The sequence below is a fragment of the Polyodon spathula genome, chromosome 18 (assembly GCF_017654505.1).
Source record: "Polyodon spathula isolate WHYD16114869_AA chromosome 18, ASM1765450v1, whole genome shotgun sequence".
In the NCBI taxonomy this organism is placed as follows: domain Eukaryota; kingdom Metazoa; phylum Chordata; class Actinopteri; order Acipenseriformes; family Polyodontidae; genus Polyodon; species Polyodon spathula.
In genome coordinates, this window is record NC_054551.1 from 30,392,001 (window position 1) to 30,411,000 (window position 19,000).

At 41.4% G+C, this 19,000-nt stretch overlaps 1 protein-coding gene across 18 annotated transcripts in view; it reads right to left on the reverse strand.

Annotated features, from left to right (window-relative positions):
- The window catches only part of LOC121331105 (receptor-type tyrosine-protein phosphatase F-like), a 181,901-nt gene that overhangs the window by 15,825 nt on the left and 147,076 nt on the right, over nt 1-19,000 (reverse strand). For 7 of the 18 annotated variants that reach the window (XM_041278285.1, XM_041278295.1, XM_041278294.1 and 4 more), the window contains 10 exons: nt 17,753-17,870; nt 16,326-16,904; nt 15,420-15,517; nt 15,056-15,312; nt 9,346-9,427; nt 8,929-9,132; nt 6,020-6,180; nt 4,806-4,817; nt 2,834-2,946; nt 1,247-1,279 (listed from right to left, as the gene is read on the reverse strand). In XM_041278285.1, coding sequence (XP_041134219.1) covers nt 1,247-1,279; nt 2,834-2,946; nt 4,806-4,817; nt 6,020-6,180; nt 8,929-9,132; nt 9,346-9,427; nt 15,056-15,312; nt 15,420-15,517; nt 16,326-16,904; nt 17,753-17,870 — 1,657 coding nt within the window. The remainder of the gene's footprint in view (nt 1-1,246; nt 1,280-2,833; nt 2,947-4,805; nt 4,818-6,019; nt 6,181-8,928; nt 9,133-9,345; nt 9,428-15,055; nt 15,313-15,419; nt 15,518-16,325; nt 16,905-17,752; nt 17,871-19,000) is intronic. The other 11 variants (XM_041278301.1, XM_041278300.1, XM_041278293.1 and 8 more) reach the window with 5 other exon arrangements.

Genomic DNA, 19,000 nt, shown 5'->3' on the forward strand with positions numbered 1-19,000 from the left:
TTGTACAGTACCAAGCGCGTACAGGCTATCCGAAACTGCACGCCAAAAAAGAAAAAAAAAGCGTCTAATGCATTTATACAAGCATATAACAACGTTGAGCCAACGTATCTGGGAACTTCATTTCTAAATTGCCACACTGTTATATTTTTACGTTGTCACAACGTTCCCACAACTTAAAAATACATTGTCACGTCATCACAACGTGATGGCATCATCTTCGCAACATTGCATTACAACGTTGTAGCAACGAATCTGGGAACTTAAAATGTACGCTCTGACGCTGCTACAACGTTGTGGCAATGTAACATTGTTAGCTGGGCTATTGCTGTGTTATCACAACAATAAGGAGAACGGTATGGTCCCTGTTCTGCAATACTACTACTACTACTAATAATAATAATATGTGAAAAACAATGTTTACGTTCTAATTTCGGTAATTTTTTGGGTATACCGTTCGCAAAAAAAAGATATACTAGGATTAGGTGATATTTTTGTTAAATCATTTGCTATTGGAAGCCTCAAGGTGGCGTAGCTATGTTTAATATGAATGGAAAGTTAGCACCTGACAACCCAGGAAGCTGCTGTTTTCTTTCTGATTAAGAACCTCCGCTAGTCGTCTCAATACTGTGGTGCCGTCGTCGCGGTGGCATTTTTTAGAACGCTTGCTATGTGGTTAACAAATGCATTGTTTATACCCAAGACATTTGGGTAATTAAATTAAAACTCCTTTGTCTCTTGACTAGCGACCCTGAACACTGCATACCACCAGAACCTTTAAATTGTGCCCGCCCCACCCGTCTCCCCCCTCCAGTCAAGTCCAGGTATTCGTTACAAATAAAAGTTTACAGTTTAAAAAACCCACAGTAAATACATATTCCATGTAGAGTGCGACACTGCCCTTGAGGACTGGCGTTGTCCATACCAGTGTTACACAAGCAGCAGCCTCATCACTAAGCCCCAGCTAGTCATACCCGACATGTTTATTGAACGGTTATTTTTAAAGAACTTTGGCGTTTTTAAAGTTTGTATTCAAACAGTTATGAAAGCCAGCCTGTGAAGAGGAAATGAGTGAAGGAAATAAAATGAAATTGGGTCCATTAATTACATTGGACACAAAAATTGCAGCGACTGTAAACTGCTTTGAGTGAAAATGACCTTCATGACACACAGTAAGGAAATAATAAAGATGGAGGGAGAGAGAGCGACAGATGGAGATAACAAATACACAGGAGGAATAAAAACTAACTTGAAATGTTCGGGCAACTGGGGGCACTTGGACCTGTGGAGAAAAGATTTGGGCAGGAAAAAAATAATAATAGAGTTGACTTCATCATTATTATTATTATTATTATTATTAATTACCACCACTATATTCATAAAAAAAGAGAAGTTTACAGCAGGTTTAGAAAAACATGAATATGCAAGAAAAGGTTGTGGAGAAAGTAGACAGAGGTTGTCAGCTATCCCAACCCAGATGTAGGGAAAAAAAGGGAAGAGTTTATAAATAAAATGATCTGAACCACTCTCTTCCTCCTCACAGATGGATGGGGCAGCATTTACACAGCTTAAAGTAGCTAGCTATGGCTTGGTTCTGGTACACCACTACAACAGCATTCCAGAAACCAATAAACCTACTGGCACCCAAGTGCAATGCACTTCACAAACAATGCAATGCACTTCACATGTATCGAGCCATTACTCTAGTGTAATATATGCAAGGGGTAGATATTAAGGTATAATTTTAAATGCTCTTTGATTACTTCCAATCCCTAAAGAGGTTGTTCCCTAATTGCAGGGCTTCATCATGTACTGCGCTATTTCACTTGAATTAAAAACAGTAATTCTCCTCAAGGCAATGAAAAATCCTTAAACAATGAGTTTTCCTAGACAGTCAATATGTGAGCTCTAGTCTACGGAGAGGGAGCGCGCTGCACCAAGGGCCTGTGCACAACGAGAAAAAAAAAATCTATATATTGCAGCACCAGCCTCTCCAGTGGATCAGTCTCTATATCTTTTTTGAAGTTCAAAAGGGTGAAATGATGATTATAATGAATGAATATCTTTTTAAATTAACTTTGTTCATTTCAGTTGAGTCACCGGGTGGGGGGCTGAGTGTGACCTTTACATTTCATTTACAAATTTTGCTATTTCCTATTTTTAACATTTCAATAACTTTACCTTGAAATGGGTAACTGTGTAAAACTCATTAAAAGAACTGAACATCAGTTTCTACTGGCTTTCTCTGGTCCATATGTCAAATCCCCCCCCAATCATCAGGCAGCAAGACATGTCAAATTAGTTGTAGTGGTTTCACAAACAAACCAAGCCCCAGACATTTCAACATGTATTGTGTTCTATACATGTTGAAAGGTCCTGGAAAATGATGATTGCGTGTCAGGTGGCTGACTCCAGGGGCAGAGAGGATGTCTGTTATACTCTCATTCTCTGCTCTCAAGGGCTTTGCTGACAGGGTGATTTCTAAGAGGGAATACCTGGAACAGCACACTGATGTTCTGATAAGATTATCCCTCACTACGTTTCAGCAGCAGATCACTCACTCGGCTCATTCCCAACAGTCAAATACAAACCGCATACATAATTACAGGGACTTTTTAATGGCTGTATTTAAAATGGATACAATATATAATGCACAGTGCTGCATTTCCTTCTTTGTTTATCCAGTACTGCTGCCAGCTGTTAAATTAGTTGGACCGCTCTGTTATAAACATGGAAAACAGTCAATACAATTTAACATCCCAGGCTTAATAAAAAACATCATTAAGAACTCAGAGGAAATTGTGGATGGTGGTGGTTAGACAGGAAAGGGTCTTACCTGGAGTCTGGTAATTGAGGCGTCGCATCTCAACAGGGTCTGTAGAGTGGGCCAGCAGAGAGTCCTTAACTCCACCAGAGTGGTCATCTTTTGCTGACGGGGAGGCACGTTTTCTAAAAAAAAACAACAATAAAACCACAGAGACACATCTCAGTACCGCAGCCAGGAGATTCATGGCTATTCATGTAAACAACCTGTTCAACACATATGGAGCTTTAGTTCAAAGCTTTAGTTCAAAGGTTGTGGTTTTAACATCCTGTTTGGCTTAATGAGAAAAAAAAAGCTGCTGAAAAACAACAGAAAAGTTGAAGCTTTGTGAATAGAGCCTCTTAAAACTTTTGCACAGCCTGCCCAGGAGAACTCATTTAAAACATTCCAGCAAGTTTAGATTATCCTGACAGAAGGGAGAAACCACAATCCACAGAACTATATATGCCGGATTCTGTCGAGTCAACACTCCGATTTGAACGATTCTGGTTTTAAATAACCATGTGCAAGTATCGCCTCAGGGAAAATATCGTGGCTCACGTGAAAAAACTGCCTAGAAGCTGCTCTGTGCGTTAATGATTCAGACAATTGCTTGCATTGTCAATGATGAAGGTTCAGATGACGAAGACATGGATTTTGGTGGTTTCAGATCAGAAGATGCAGACTCCGTAGTATAACTGATTACTCTTTCCTGTTACGCTATAATTCATATTTTGGATTTGGAAAAAAAAAATTGACACTGCAAGAGCTTTTTTTGTATTGAACATTTTCACGTGTTTATATTTTTTAAATGTAGCAACTTTTATTCTAGCGTTTTTCACTTACATGTGTTTTCTCATGTCCTTTTGCACTGCACACTGTAGCTTCATAAGTTTAATGTTTTTTTTTTTGTGAAAATACTTGAAATGACAAAACAACTCTGAATTGTACTTCACCAGTCAATAAATATGTTAACTGTATTTCTTGATTCTTTAGTGTGATGTGCTCTACCTTTGAATTTTTAGTATGCCTAATTGTAAATGTAATCCACCTACCTAATATTAAAAATTCTCCCTCTGCAATAATGCCTGTAATTTTGCCCCCCCCCCCACCAATAAATACATATTGATTTGGACATTTAAACGTGTTTTAATAGCGAGGAACACACCCAGTTCCAGATGGGTACTACTGCAAATTCATTTTTGCAAGCTACATTCAAATGTGGCGAAATAAGGTATTTAATTTCGGATCATGATTGAAGGAAAACAAGCAGACAGTATAATTATTGGATCAGCTGGATGATACAACACAGGCTAATTACAATGTTTCTGCTCCTCTAGTTATGAGCATGTTTTCACCAGGTAGCTACATATTTCCCCCCTGCTCGGTGTCTGCATGCTAATTGGGACAGGTAGACATCTGTCAGGACTACTGAGACAGAGATTTGAGATGCACGAAAGGATCGGCTTTCACAATCCATCAACAGTGTTCTGCATGCATTCAACACCCCAGCAGCTATTCTCAGGAGAAAAACATACATGCTTACAGGCTACCCTCATCCTTTCTATAGTGAGAATTGTAATTTACACCAAAAAACTATTTCTCAACTAAAGCAGATTCAGTATTTGCTCTTAAGGTCCTCGCACGGACAAACCTATTTAGAGATAAACGCCCAGGCTCAGATGGCAACCTTACATAGATTTTTAGAAAACAACTCTAATAAATAATTAAATTTGTCTATATAAGGAATTAAGCATGAACAACCCAGGAGAATGAAACCCTGTAGGTAAGAGGCACACCATAGGATGAGGTCTGAAGACCCCCTTTGTGTCTAATGGGTAATTTAAATTGGGGTCTTTGGAAGCGAAAAACAAGCTTAAAAGACCATTGAGAAATGTTCAGATATCTCTCATCAAACTCAATGGCCCAGGCTGTTTCACTGCATTTGTATATTTTCTAGTCAGAAAAGACGAAACAAGCACAAGAAAGATAATAAAACACCTACCTTTCTTGTTTGCTGTGTCCACCAGAAGGCAGGGATAAAGAAAAAGACAGACAATTAAATTACTGTCTGTTTCATCTACAGATGCCACCATGCATCTGCCTTTCAAGGCGCTTTTCAGGAGAAATGACACCCGACATACAAGCTATTTACTTAGCAATGCATTGTGGTTTATTCAGATGTCTGCCTTGACATTTAGAAAATGAGTTTTCGCTCAGTTTATGCAACAGTAGAGATATAATCCCCCTTGCTGTCTGATGATCTTTAACTAGGTTTATACTCCCTTTGACAAGAAAAAAAGCATTGGCTAGGGGCTGGAATGGGATGAGAGTGGTACTTATGTTCTGGATTTGTGGACTACTTCTTCGCAGTAAGGATTGAGTCAATGTCACTGCGAGTAATATACTGCAGTATTTTAACCACTGCACTGTAGATTGATTGGAGTTGCAGGCAAGAAGCTTGGGGGTGGAAGCATGCTATTTCCTATTTTGCCTCACCTATAAAATTATCTGGAAAACAGTCTGACAGCTGAAAGTGTTAAAAAGTGGATACATGCTTAAGTGAATGAGGTGTTCACATATACTAGTGGCTGGGTACAGCTATAACTTCCATGAAACACTTTAAAAATCTTTTACAGCACAGCAACAAAAAACAGGGCTGCTTTCTTTAACTGCTCTGCAGTTATCAATCCAAGCTGCTATTATTAGCGATTCACTTCTATTGCTCCCCATAGCCAGGCAGTCAGCAGTTTAATATTACTACCCTTAAGAAACAGCAAATCAAGTAAAACAACTAAATGAAATCAATTGTTAACTGGGGATATCCAACTACACTCCAGGGCTGATATACACTTTACTTCATATACAGCAAAGCTATGCATTGGTTTACGCTGGTAGAATACGGTAAACCATGGAATAATACGAATGTCTTGGGCAAAAGTATAACAAGCGGAGGCAGAAATCATACAAGCACTGTAGAAAACTATTCTGTCATGATTCTCATGTGCAGTAGGTAACTCCAAATCCCCTTGTTTATCCTACTTGCTTACATCATAAAACTCCAGAATGGGGGCAGGTGTAAAACCAGATTTGAGTGCAACAGATAAAAGCCTCCTCTTGCTCTGCAGTATAATACGTTTCAGGATAAGTGCTTAGTCAATTACATTTGAGCTTAATTAGACTTAACCAGAAGACATGGTTGTGCCCTGTCACCCTCACCTCTTAAACAGCAGGATTGCGATGACAATAATGATGATCAGAATGACTGCAAGGACCGGTCCCATCACCCACAGCATCTCGGGATCCTCTTGCTGCTTGGCCATGTCAGGAGACACCTTGACCTGGATCGGATCTGAGTAGGGGCTCGCTGCGAACGTCTTCTAGAGGGGCAGAGAAACCCCAGAGTTAGAGAGAGAAAGAGAGCTCAAACAAAGAGAAGCAATCTGGCACTGGATTGGACTGAGAGTAACACAATGCACTCAAGGAGGAATTGACACACACAAATCAAATGAAGATAAGAGACCATCTCAAGACCATTAAAAAACCAAATTAGATGATAAGGACACATCTGGAGGTAAAGGAAAAAGTGAGATTGTTACAAGCGTGTAATTTTGTTATTTTAGTCTAGGATTGGTTGCATACACTAGAGAGAGAAAAAACAAGTGATAACAGTAAAGCAGGTAGGGCAAAGGCACTGTAATCCAAAAGTTGGTTAACAAGAAATACCTTCACATTCAAAGTTTAATACAAAATAGAATATATTATATGGATTGGCCTGTCCTATATCGTTGGTTCATTTTTACCATCAGTGACTGTCAAACACTGGCTTTGCTAACCTCAGTTATGCCAACTACCAAACTTCAGTTATTTACAATGTGTTTCACCATCAGGTCTCTATCAGTAGTACAAAGTGTGGTGTCTTGCCTCAGAGTTTTTTAATCTCTTTCATTACCACCCCCAAGCCAGTGCGGCTAAGTTGCAGAGAAATGACGGAAATTCATTGTAGGGATAAAGGAAATGTTGGAAATCACTGTTGGAATATTTCATTAAGCGTTTTAATGCACACTGATTCTTGTCTTGCGAGAGGAGGTGTGTGCACTGTTACATCTTCAATATGAGCTGCATGAGTTACTCTTTCCATTCTGGACCTACCCTTTGATGTGCTATTAAAAATATGGGGGCTGGAGGGTTACACAACGCAGCTTTGAGTAAAGAGTATGTATGATTTTTACTTCACTAGAAAATATCAATCTTCTATGGACCCCAGGTGACCATGTACGGCAGTAATAAAAAATACTGTACAAGGAAGAGAATTCATCAATAATTTCAAATGTTTAATCATACAATCTTAGGTATAACTAATACATACTTTAGCTAATGCTTTCACCAGGTTTGTGGTTAATGTACCATGAGAAAACTCCCTGGATTAAGTAAAATAAAGAAAACTACAGCCTTCCGCCTGCAAAATCACAGCCAAATCATAAAGTACAAGAATGCTCCATTTACTGTACCACAATCCTTCAAAAGCTCAATTTCAATTGAATATAAAAATGATAAAAACAACTTATAAAAACCACTACCTCCCCCTTCCCCTAAATCTAGTGGGTTAAATAGACAGAAACAAAAACAAAATACACATATACACAGAAGACCAGGCATCTCAGCAGTGCTAATTATTTATAAATAAATGGGAACTTTTATCATTGAATAAACCATCTTTAAAAATCGCCCCAGTACCTAAAATGGTAATTCAGCTAGTTTATCAGAGGAAAGCAGGGAAGCAGCTCAAGGCTTTTCATGAGCAGAATACAATCTGTTTGCTGACCCTTTCTCTCTATTGCACAAATTTGCCCTCTCTCTACCACTTCTCTCCCATTGCTAGTGTTTATAAACCCAGAAATCTATCATCCAATGTAACATTTCCAAGTTTATTTACCAGCCCCTGAAGCCCGAAATAGCAACTTTTTTCCATATTTTTTCGTCCGACTGAAATGCTAACTGCTTGGGTAGTATAGCCTCATGTGCAATTATTAGTGTATTAAGCTGTGGCTCAATGATTGCTCTTTTTTTGTTGTGAGGTAAATCATGTATCATTAATTTTCCAGCACGGTTCACTAAACCCCCTCGCTCAAACGAACCCTACCACATTAACCGTTTGCAGCCTATGTCGGACCAGGTCCGACATTACAATTTCCCTTTCCAGTCCAATGTTGGACCCTGTCCGACATCATCAAAAAGACATAAAGCACAGGTCTCTAACAGTTTTTTCTCCAGAAAAAGCCAAGAAAACCATTCATGCATTACAGAGATAATACGGACATAACAATGGAGGTAGCTGCTTCTGCATCCAGCACTCAGAGAATATCACAGACATTTGCAGAGCGTTTTGAGATGTTATAGTAATAAAATAATGACTTGGATCACATTGTTGATGAGTTTGGTGATAAAATGAGTGATCAGGAGAGGATTTAAAGGGGTATGTGAAAAATACAGCAAACAAGGGATGGGGCTTGGCTGTAGACACAGTACTGAGTGTTTTTTTGCGATTCAATGCCTTTTGAACGGGTTTTACTCTGGAAAAAAAAATTTAAACAGCGCGTGTGAAAATAAATTGGACCTGACACGTCTGACGAGCGCTGAATAAATGGACTGCAAAGGGTTAAATGCGCAGTGACTGGATTGCTGAAAGAGCTCATAGCTCATAATTGTTCAAGCCAGGCTATTGGTGCAATATGAATACCAGGTACATACTTAGGAGAAGGTGACTTTTTATATGCGGCTTTGCTCATACATATTGAATAGGTAAGTCTGACTTAATGGCAAGGCTTAAAGGAACCGGCTCCTTCAGAATCAGCTGTGAATAGCTATACATTTGTTCTTCTACCTTTGCTTGTTTGTTTGTTTATGTGGATAACTGCAAGTACTGTTCCTTTACAAACGCAGGGCTCTGTGCCTGCCAAGTGCACCAAACTGCTTTTATATGTAAAAAACAAAAAATGTCTAGAAGTACCTCCACAGTATGGCTCTGAAGGTTTATGAATGCAAGCACATTTAATATGTGCATTCGAATGGAGGGAGGTATGTGTAAGCTACTCGGATGATTAGGTAAGCATATGCATCACACTCACTGTATTTTTATCCACCAAGGCTGCCAGAACGAAGCACAGGTACTTCTGTTCCCCGGGCAGGAGCTTGTTGTAGAAGCCGTTGTAGTACTTCTCATCTCCCAGCGTGAAGGTGTCGGGAAGAGAGTTCAGTTTAGCAGCAATGTAAGGCTTCAGCACCTCTGTCTGACGTCTATGTCGCTGCGTGTTCTCACTTGCCTCCAACAGCTGCAAGAAACCACACCAGAGTGGAATGAGTCAAAGTGCGACTGGTTCAAGCAGTGAAAGAAATGTCAGCTGCTGTGCAATATTTTGCTACTGAAGTTCAGATTGTAAGGACGGTTGAAAAAAGCTGATGCAGAGCAGTTACTGTACACTCATTGCTAAAAGAGATAGCCAGAGCATTCCATTGTAAGTTGGTACAAACAGAAAAGGTCTTACATTATCCAGTTCCAATTCATCGGGGTTCTCCCATTTTCTAGAGGTTGCTTGTGTGACCGGCAGCACCACAATATAATACCACCTGTGGATAAGGAAATAACTGGATTCATTATCTCCATCTGGCAGGCCTTTCAAATCTTTTGCATTGCCACTGGCCTTTAATTCATTTCTAATTATCTCCCTATTAACAACAGCATTCATTATCATTTGGAATTTCAAGCTCCCCTATATTTTTTTTGCTTTAGGTGAAATTTCCACTAATACTTTATTCATTTAATTATATAGTGTGACTGGCAGGGAGGAAGAGAACAGAAATGTAGTCCAGGAGGGGCCAAAAGACTACATCCCCCATAATGCCACATGAGGGAGCCAGGATGAGAATCACCCAGCTCCAATCTGTAATGATTATCACCTGCCTGTGACTAGCAGGCAGATACACAGGAGATCAGAAGAGTTTGTTCTAGTCTGAGAGAAGAGAGAGACTGTCAGTGAAGAGTGACCTGTGCGGGTTAAAAAGTAAAAGGTAGTGTGAAAACCTTGTGTTTAAAAAAAAAAAAAGTGTTTTGGACTGTTAAACGGCTTAGCCATCCAGTTAGGGAAGAAGACGACGAAGATTACCCGTAATATGGTTTCTTCATGGAATGATGAACTCCACACACAGAGTGAACTCCCAATCTCCATTTTGCTCAGGTCAGGAGAAAAGCCACTATTTTTCCCCAGAGATCCTTTTTATAATACCTTTTTGGCACCAAGTAATGTCCCTCCTCTATAAAGCCTCCCCTTCCTGCAGCATCTATGTCCAAATTTCCAAACCAACTGTCCTAAGTGAAACCAAGAAAAGGGGGAAGGAGGGTGGAATATAGGTGTGTGGAGTTCATCACGCTACGAAGAAACCATATTACAGGTAATCTTTGTCTTCTTACCTCGTATGATGAACTTCTCTCCCATTGCTAGTGTTTATAAACCCAGAAATCTATCATCCAATGTAACATTTCCAAGTTTAGCAGAGTGAACCCTACCATAGGAAGCAGATAAAGGGTGGTAGGTTAGATAATAGTGCCCAAAGCCACAGATAATACAGAGAGAGCAAAAGTTGGCTGAGAAGGAGGCCCACTTAAGTTGTAGTGCTTTGTAAAGGTCTCGGAGGAGGCCCACGTGACAGAATTGCAAATGTTTTGAAATGGGACAGATTTTAAATATGCCCATGTAGTAGCTACCCCTCTCACTGAGTGTGCTTTTACCGGTTCTTGTTCAGGTTATAACAATATTCAATGCAAAATGTAATCCACCTGGAGATTGTCTGTTTGGAGACAGACAGTTTACCTTGATTTTATGAATTGAAAGCTACAGAGCTGCCCTGATGGTCCTTTGTTGATGGTTCTTTGAATGTAGAAAGTAAGTGCTCTTCTGACAGCAGGTAAGTGCTGTCTGGCTCTAATTATGATTTATGCAGTTTTGGGAAAAAAAAATCAAGAAGAGTTATCATCTGATCTAGGATTAGGTCTGCAGACAATCCAGTCCCTGAAGATCTGGAAATAGGGTGCATCAATGACCAGTGCCTGTATTTCATTTCTTCTTCTTGCTGGTGTTATTGCTACCAAGAATGCCTTTTTCCATGTGAGAAATTTTTGGTTGCATGTTGCCATGGGTTCAAACTGTGGCCCCATTAGTTTGGGGGTCTTAGGTGGTTAACTCCCCTGAGGAATCTGGACACCGTGGGGTGAGAACCTACTGGGTGATCCTTCCATCCAGGTAAAATGCTCGATGTTGCAGCAATGTGCACTTTGATGGAGGAGAGTGCAACAAGAATTTTATGGAAAAGGTGGCACAAGTAGGATAAAAATGTTGGTAGATTTGTGTTTGTGGTGTGCAAAGATTTGGAGTTGCACCAATGGACAAATTCCTTCCATTTATTTGTATAGGCTTGAAAAGTAGATATTTTTTTTGAAGCCAGTAAGATGTTGGTTACTTGTTCAGATACCCGCTGATTTAATAACTGCTACCATTCAATTTCCAAGCTGCTAGTTGTAACCATGCTGGGTTGTTGTGCAGCATCCTCCCTCTGTTTTGAGACAGCAGATAGCAGGTCACTAGTAAATGTATTGGCCTGGCTTCTGTTATCTCTAGTATTTCCGAGAACCAGAATCTCTTCGCCCAGTAGGGAGCTATTAGGATGATACTGGCCCAGTCTCTTTTCACCTTTCTGAGCACAGCTGGAATTAATGGCCGGGGAGGATATGTGTACATTAAACCGGATGACCATGGGATAGACAGACCGTCTGCTGCTATGGCTGCTTCTTGTTGGAACCTGGAGCAGAACAGTGGCAGTTGGGTATTTTCTGCTGTGGTGAATAGGTCTACCTGTGGTTGACCCAGTATGTGGAAAATCCACTGTAAAATCTGTGGCCGGATTTGCCATTCGTGAGGCAACCTCTCTCTGCTCAGATGGTATCCCAGGCTGTTGTCGAGTCTGGGTACGTAAGCTGCCTGTATGTGAATGTCCTGTACCAATTCCAGATCCTTAAGGCCAGGAGGCACAGTTTCCACCACTTTGTGCCTCCCTGGTGATTTATGTATTTTACTGACGTGGTGTTGTCAGTAAGAACTAGCACGTGTTCCTGTTTTAAAACCGGTGTACTAGTGTTTCAGTGCCAGGAAGATTGCTAACAGCTCCAGATGGTTTATGTGGAGGTTTCTTTGTCTTGGTGAGCAGGTTCCTTGTACTTGTGCTTCCTTTAGGTGTGCTCCCCACCCTAGTGTTAGATGTTGTTGAGACAGCTGTAGCCAGTCAGTTACTCGAGGTGAGAATCGCCACCATCTTGCTTCTGTTGCCGCTTCCAGTGACACCTTGAAGCGGAGAGAGTCTGGAAGAGTTGGGTTTCATGAAGAAAGGAGACAATGTTGTGTGTGTCTCATTTGTAATTTTGCATCTCTTACCAGAGGAACTGCTGCTGCCATGTACCCCAGAAACTGTTGAAAAAAATGTGCTGTTGAAATGACCCGCCAGTCGTCGAATGGTGGTAACTCTCTCCTCTGTGAGATACACCTTCTGTGACATCATGTTGGACCCCCAGGAACACCAAAGACTGTGCTGGGGAGAGCGAGGATTTTTCCCTCACCCAGGTCCTGAAACAGTTGAAGGGCTGTGTCTCTGTGTTCTAATGTCCTTTCCCTGGATGGGGCTCGTATCAACCAGTCGTCCATGTAGAGGTAAATGTGGAAGCCCTTGTTCTGTAGATGTGAAGCGACTTCTACCATCACCTTGGTGAACACTCTGGGAGCTGTGGAGATCCCGAAGGGAAGCACCTTGAATTGGTACATGCAGTCATTGATGGCAAACCGAAGGTATTTCCTGTAAATGTTGTGTAAGGGAAGATGAAAATAGGCATCCTTTAGGTCTATAGAGACCATCCAATCTCCTTGTTGAACTGTCTTGATGACAGTGTCCAAAGATACCATTTTGAACTTTTCTGTTGAGATGTATTTCAGGCATCTGAGGTTTGAAATGGGTCTTAATTTCCTGTTCTTTTTGAGTATTAAAAAATACCTGGAGTAGTGGCCCTGCCTCTGCGAAGATGAGGGAACCAGTTCTATGGCACGGGAAAGGAGCATGGATCTCAACTCCTCCTGTAGAAAGACTCCTTGTGGACCTGTCCAGTTGTGTACAGATGACCTCTGTTGCTGGTGGTTGGAACTTTGTAGCCGTGTTGTATGAGCCCCAGAACCCAGGGGTTTGATGTTTTTTCTGCCAGTTTTTTTTTATTTTTTTTTAAATATGAAACTCTTCTCCCTACTGGCAGAAGTGAGGGGTGGACCGTCACTGGTTGCCGACCGGGAAAATGTCAGGAGGATGTAAAGAGTCTGCCTCTACCTCTGGCAGACATGGCCTGGAGCCTTTTCCCCTTTGGAACCTGCTCTGTGCTCCAAAGGTTGATTGTGTTGGCTGAGGCCTGAAAAACCTTTGCCTATTGAAATACCCCCTATTAGGAGGTATGCCTCTGCCTGTTGTTGAGCAGGATGTAATGGCTTGCCTTGCTTCCTCCATCTCTTTTAGGTAATCCTTGAGGTCAGTGCCAAACAGTAAGTCTCCTTGAAATGGTAACTCCATGATCTGGGATTGTATGTCAGGAGGATGTCTTCATCTGAACACTTGCTACAGCCCTAGCATTGTTGTCGATGCTGCCACATGCTGCCTGCAGCTGGATTGTTGCAGTATTTTTTCCCTCTTCTGCAAGCTGCATGGCGACGTTCGACGTTCTCTGGAGTAGGGCTCTGTAAGGTAGCAGACATCTGGGTCCATAATTTGTGTTGATATTTCAAGGAGGTATCAATTTTTCTGCCTGCACCCACTGGATTTGGAAGATGCACTGGTGGTTGGTATAGACAGTATGGAATATATTTTGAGCTACTTAAAAAGCTGTTCTTTGTGTCCAGTAGGAACTCTACAGAATTTATCTACTCTGTGTAGATATGATGTAGCACATGCAGGTTTTTTCCATAAAGCCTCAACGGGCCTCCATACTGCCTCATGGAAGGGAAAACCTTTGAAGGCTTGTTTATCCTTTGAATCCAAGATGCTCAGGAACTCATCCTTCTTAACTAAAGTCTGGGTAACAGTGTTGAAAGGAGAATATCCTTCTCAAAACCGCCTCTGCATTAGTGTTTACCATTGAAACACCGTCTCCAGTTACTGGCTCATCATCTTCAGGGGAGGAGTCCATGGCGTCATCTCCCATACTGCGTGTGTCAGCTCAGTTGTATTGGTCTTGTGCACTCCAAGCTGCTGCAGCTGTGTCAGCCACCGGTGTTACCTTTTGCAGAGATACAGGTTGTCTTGAGCTTTCAAACTCTTGCAGCCACTGAAAGAAAATATCCCTGGTTACAGGGGGCAAGAATTCCTGTGGAGTTGTCGGCTGGGTAGCCTCGATTGGGTTCTCAATAATGGCAGCTGCATCTCTCTCCCTGCTGCCGTGGGAATGAGCAGATTTACTTGTTCTCTTCCTTGGGGGAGAACGGGCAGAGCTTTATAGAGGAGGGACATTACTTTGCACCAAAAAGGATTATATAAAGGATCTCTGGGAAAGAGATCGGCTTTTCTCCTGACCCGAGTGACGTGAAGACTGGGAGTTCACTCAGTGTGTGGAGTTGATTATACGATGTAAGAAACAAAAGTTTAGTAAGTACTCCGAGTGGGAGTTAGGTGTTTGTTTTGTTTTTGTTTTATTTATTGTAAATATTAAAAAGTGTTCAACTGCAAGTTCTGTGTTTGCGTCTGCTGTGTAAAGGGGAAAACAAACCTGAGCCATAAGACGCCGTTACAATATACACATTAAACTACATTATTATATCACCAGGATAGAGAGAGAAGGAAATTGATCTAATCAGCAACACATTGCTGGATTAAAGAGTCTTATTAGGATTATTCTTATTATTATTATTACATTGATTACTACCTTCCCAAATCCAGTGGGTTAAAACACGTCTAAAATCGCCTTTATATTTAAATTTGAGTGTTGTTCAATTTTGGTTAATAAGATGCGAGACATTGAAACCTGATAGTCCAGTATTCACAGATCTGGCATAAAATCAGATCCTCTTGCTCTGCACAATTTCCAGAAATCGGCATTTGTTAGAGAAACCTTAAAGATTTCTGCTGGCCCTTCTACTGTAGGTTCTGTGCAGCCTGGAAGGCAGTACAGTGGTCACTAACCTGACAGGCGCTTTGGTCTGGACTTTTGGCAGGTTAATGGTGAGCTTGCCATCCCCCTCCTCACTTTTACTGAACAGAACCGGCTTGGTCTTGAGCACGTCGGGAGCTGTTCGAATCGACACCACCTGCTGGAGACCTCCAGCATTGTTCCCACGGCTCGTCAAAGCAAAGGAGTACTCTGTGTCGGGCTGCAGCTTTGTGATCATCTTGCGCTTCAGGTTCCCCTGCACCTCCACACTCTGCCCATTATACAGAATCTGAGGAACACAACATAAACAGTGACACACACAGTCTGTGATACCCGCCCCCCACCCCCCCCCCCCCCCCCACATGACTCGGGTTATTCTCTAAAAGGAACACTTACCTTGAATGGCACTTGAGATTTGTAGGATTCAGGCACTTCCCAAGTCAATAATACTGATGTTTTCATCACTGCCTTCACTCTGAAGCTCTTAGCAAACACTACAGGAATACAATCATAGGTTTAATTGCCTCTTGAACTTTTAATGAGCTGACAGTTGTATGTATGTTGCAGTAAAGAATAGCTACAACAAACCCAAAATAACACCAGGGAACTTTCTAGTTGGTCATAGCGGTTACAGCAGAGAGCCGGGAAGCAAGCCCAGCTTGGAGATTCTAGTTCCTATTGTCAGCCTTGCAGGTCAGTGGGGGTTAGGTTAGTTGTAACCCTTACTGGCACTCTTTGGGGAACCACTGGTTTACAAATAAATATAGGCTATATAAGAACATAAGAAAGGTTACAAACGAGAGGAGGCCATTCGGCCCGTCTTGCTCTTTTGAGTTGTTAGTAGCTTATTGATCCCAGAATCCCATCAGCAGCTTCTTGAAGGATCCCAGGGTGTCAGCTTCAATAACATTACTGGGAGTTGGTTCCAGACTCCAACAATTCTCTGTGTAAAAAAAGTGCCTCCTATTTTCTATTCTGAATGCCCCTTTATCTAATCTCCATTTGTGACTCCTGGCACAGGTTTCTTTTTTCAGGTCGAAAAAGTCCCCTGGGTTGACACTGTCAGTACCTTTTAGAATTCTGAATGCTTGAATCAGATAGCAGCGTAGTCGATAGATATTTAGAATTTTTCTGTTATGCATGGGACTCCCAATCAGTAGCCACAGTACGCCCCATAGTAGGAAGGGAGGCCCACACATAGAACTACAAAGTAACATCAATATTTCAATTCCCTAAGTGCTGTGCTGATGTGCTTTTAAACAAGTACATGGAAACACTTTTTGTGTGTTGCTGGTCACTCACCTTGCTCCACAGGCATAGTCTTGCTCTGGATGCTGGGGCTGATGGGTCCGGGCCCCTTGCTTGTAAAGGAGCGGACTCGGATATCATAAGTGGTGTCAGGTTGGAGGTTGTCGAGGACAATGCGTGTTTCAGACGTGATGTTGGTGTGGTTCTGCAGGCTGTTGATGTCCCTGTAGACCACGGTGTACTGCACGATCTTGCCATTCCTTTCTGCCAACAGCGGGGGATCCCAGGCCAGCTCAGTGGTGGAGGTAGTGAGGCCCACTACCCGCAGGTTCTGGGGGAAGCCGCTGGGAGTGTCCTCTGTGGTGGTGATCTCCTTGATGTACTGCTCGCCGCTACCTGCTCGGTTCTTCACAGACAGCCTGAATATATAGGTGGCCCCCTTGTGTAGTCCCGTGACAGTGTAGTGGTCGTCGTTCTTTTTTAAATTGACAACACGGTAAGTTTCCTCCTCCACCCTCTTATACTGAAGCTGGTACCCAATCAGCTCACCCACCATCTCCTTGGGGGGCTGCCACTGGATCAGGGCTGTATTCAACATGGTGGGGCTGATCATCATAGTGGGCTTCCCTGGGACTGAAAAAGAAGGTAACCACCCCCCCCCCCCTTTTTTTTTATTTAAAGATTCTTGGTCCTGGCTACCTCTGCATCAGCTAGACATATGCTTATAGCATATGCTGCATGGTGGCTTTACTTTAATGTTCTCTTGCACCCCAGGTTTATACCAATGGCAGAGGAAGAGAAAGATCGGCCCCAGTGCATGACCTTATTGTTGACCCCCCCCCAAAAAACGTAACAATATTTAATTCTCAGAATGTTATCACTTATGAAACTACTTGTAATAAGAATTTTTTTACACACCAACTTGAATTGCATTTTGCATGAATCTTCATGCAAAATATTTTTAATTACAAGCTAACAAACTTAAATTACCAGTCGCTCCAGGATTCTGTGATCTCACAAATCAGTACAGAATTCACATAAAAGGTGAAGCATTTTGTGCAGAAATTTGTGGATACAGGCATGTTAATTTACTGTAGTTTATTTTGGTATCCATCAGCACCGGTTAACAGGTTCCGCCAAAACGACAGAATTAATTGTGCGCATAGACTAACTGCAAAACACTGCGCTGAACAACGTTCCAACAACCCCATAACCTTCCATTAAGACAGTGATAAAGCATAAGTGGTCCCGGAGTTTGAAAACTCTGACGATGATGAAACATAAAACTGGAATTGCTTGGTGTTGCACTGGCTGCACCAGCTATTTCAGTTGTTTTACACCAGATTCACTGGCTTATTTTTTAATGATTTATCTCATAATGGTAAAATGATGCCTTAGGACCTTGGTTATAAGGTAAACTTGATAAGTAAAATGAATCAAATCTCACGGATGAAGAACTGAATTACAGACTATGTACTTACCCGCTCCCATGGTGGAGATCACCTTGGCTTTGCTGCGAGCCCCATCCCCTTTTGTGGTGTACGCGGCTATCGTAATTGAGTATGTGGTTTCAGAGAGGAGTCCAGTTATAACAGCCTCCTACAAACAAGAGTAGTTTATACAGGTCACTTGAAAAGGGCATGTCCCGCACTCACCCCCACGGTAACACTGCACCTCCGAAATCAGCCATCCAAGCATACACCAATAAAAAGGAACACCTTTTAAACATGCCCCCGACATTAAAACCATCAAATGTTTTACTGTTTCATTTTCAAGATTTTTAAAAAGGACAGTGTAAATGGATTTCACCACAATCGAATTCTGAATGGTTTTACTGGAGAAACATTTAAAATGTGCTAGCAAGGCACTCATTCACCAGCAGGCACTGAAAAACATAACATATATGTCAATGTTTAAGTTATAAAACTCTAAGTGTCAGTTAGGTTCTTGTAAGCTCCTATTTTCCAACCAGCCAACACCACCTATATTACTCAAAAAGATGTGATATAGGTGGTTGGTTATGCCATTAACAATTGATAAAGCACGGCACACTCTTTAATCACGTTGGACAATTTCATAATAAGCTGCTGAGAGTCAATATTCTTTAATCATTTGGAAAACTAGTACAAGGACATATATGGTAATGTTCCAAAAAAACAAACAACCATTAATGTGTTTAACAAAAAATATGACATAACAGCAACCAAACTGCTTAATTAAAGGAGAAAATTCAACATAAAACACCCTTATCAAAGTGGTTATGGTTTCAGATGTGGACATGCATCTTTAATTACAACATCCTGTGGGATACAACGAATTGCCTGCCTCATTAAAACAGAGAAATATCAAAACAGGTTTGTTTCTGAGCTCCTCTTAATCTTTTCAAGTTAATTACAGGGTTTAGTTGGAAAAAAAACATGAAAAGAATGGAATCTCAGGCACGCAGAGAAAGACTCCCAGCAACCAAACATTAATGTGCTCTATCAAGCAAACACACACACAGAATACAGCAAGCAGGCATACATTTTCACATGCATTCCTACAAACACTCTCAACCCATACCAAACACAAGCATTACATAATCACATTCTTAAAGTAGTGGAAGTCTACAATAAGTCTATTTTATTCTGACACTGGTTGAGAGCAGGGTGCCAAGGTTATCTAAAGGTGGACAGGTTACATTTTTGGTACATTTTCACTGAGAATGAAAGTGCTAAAGAGGGGGGAAT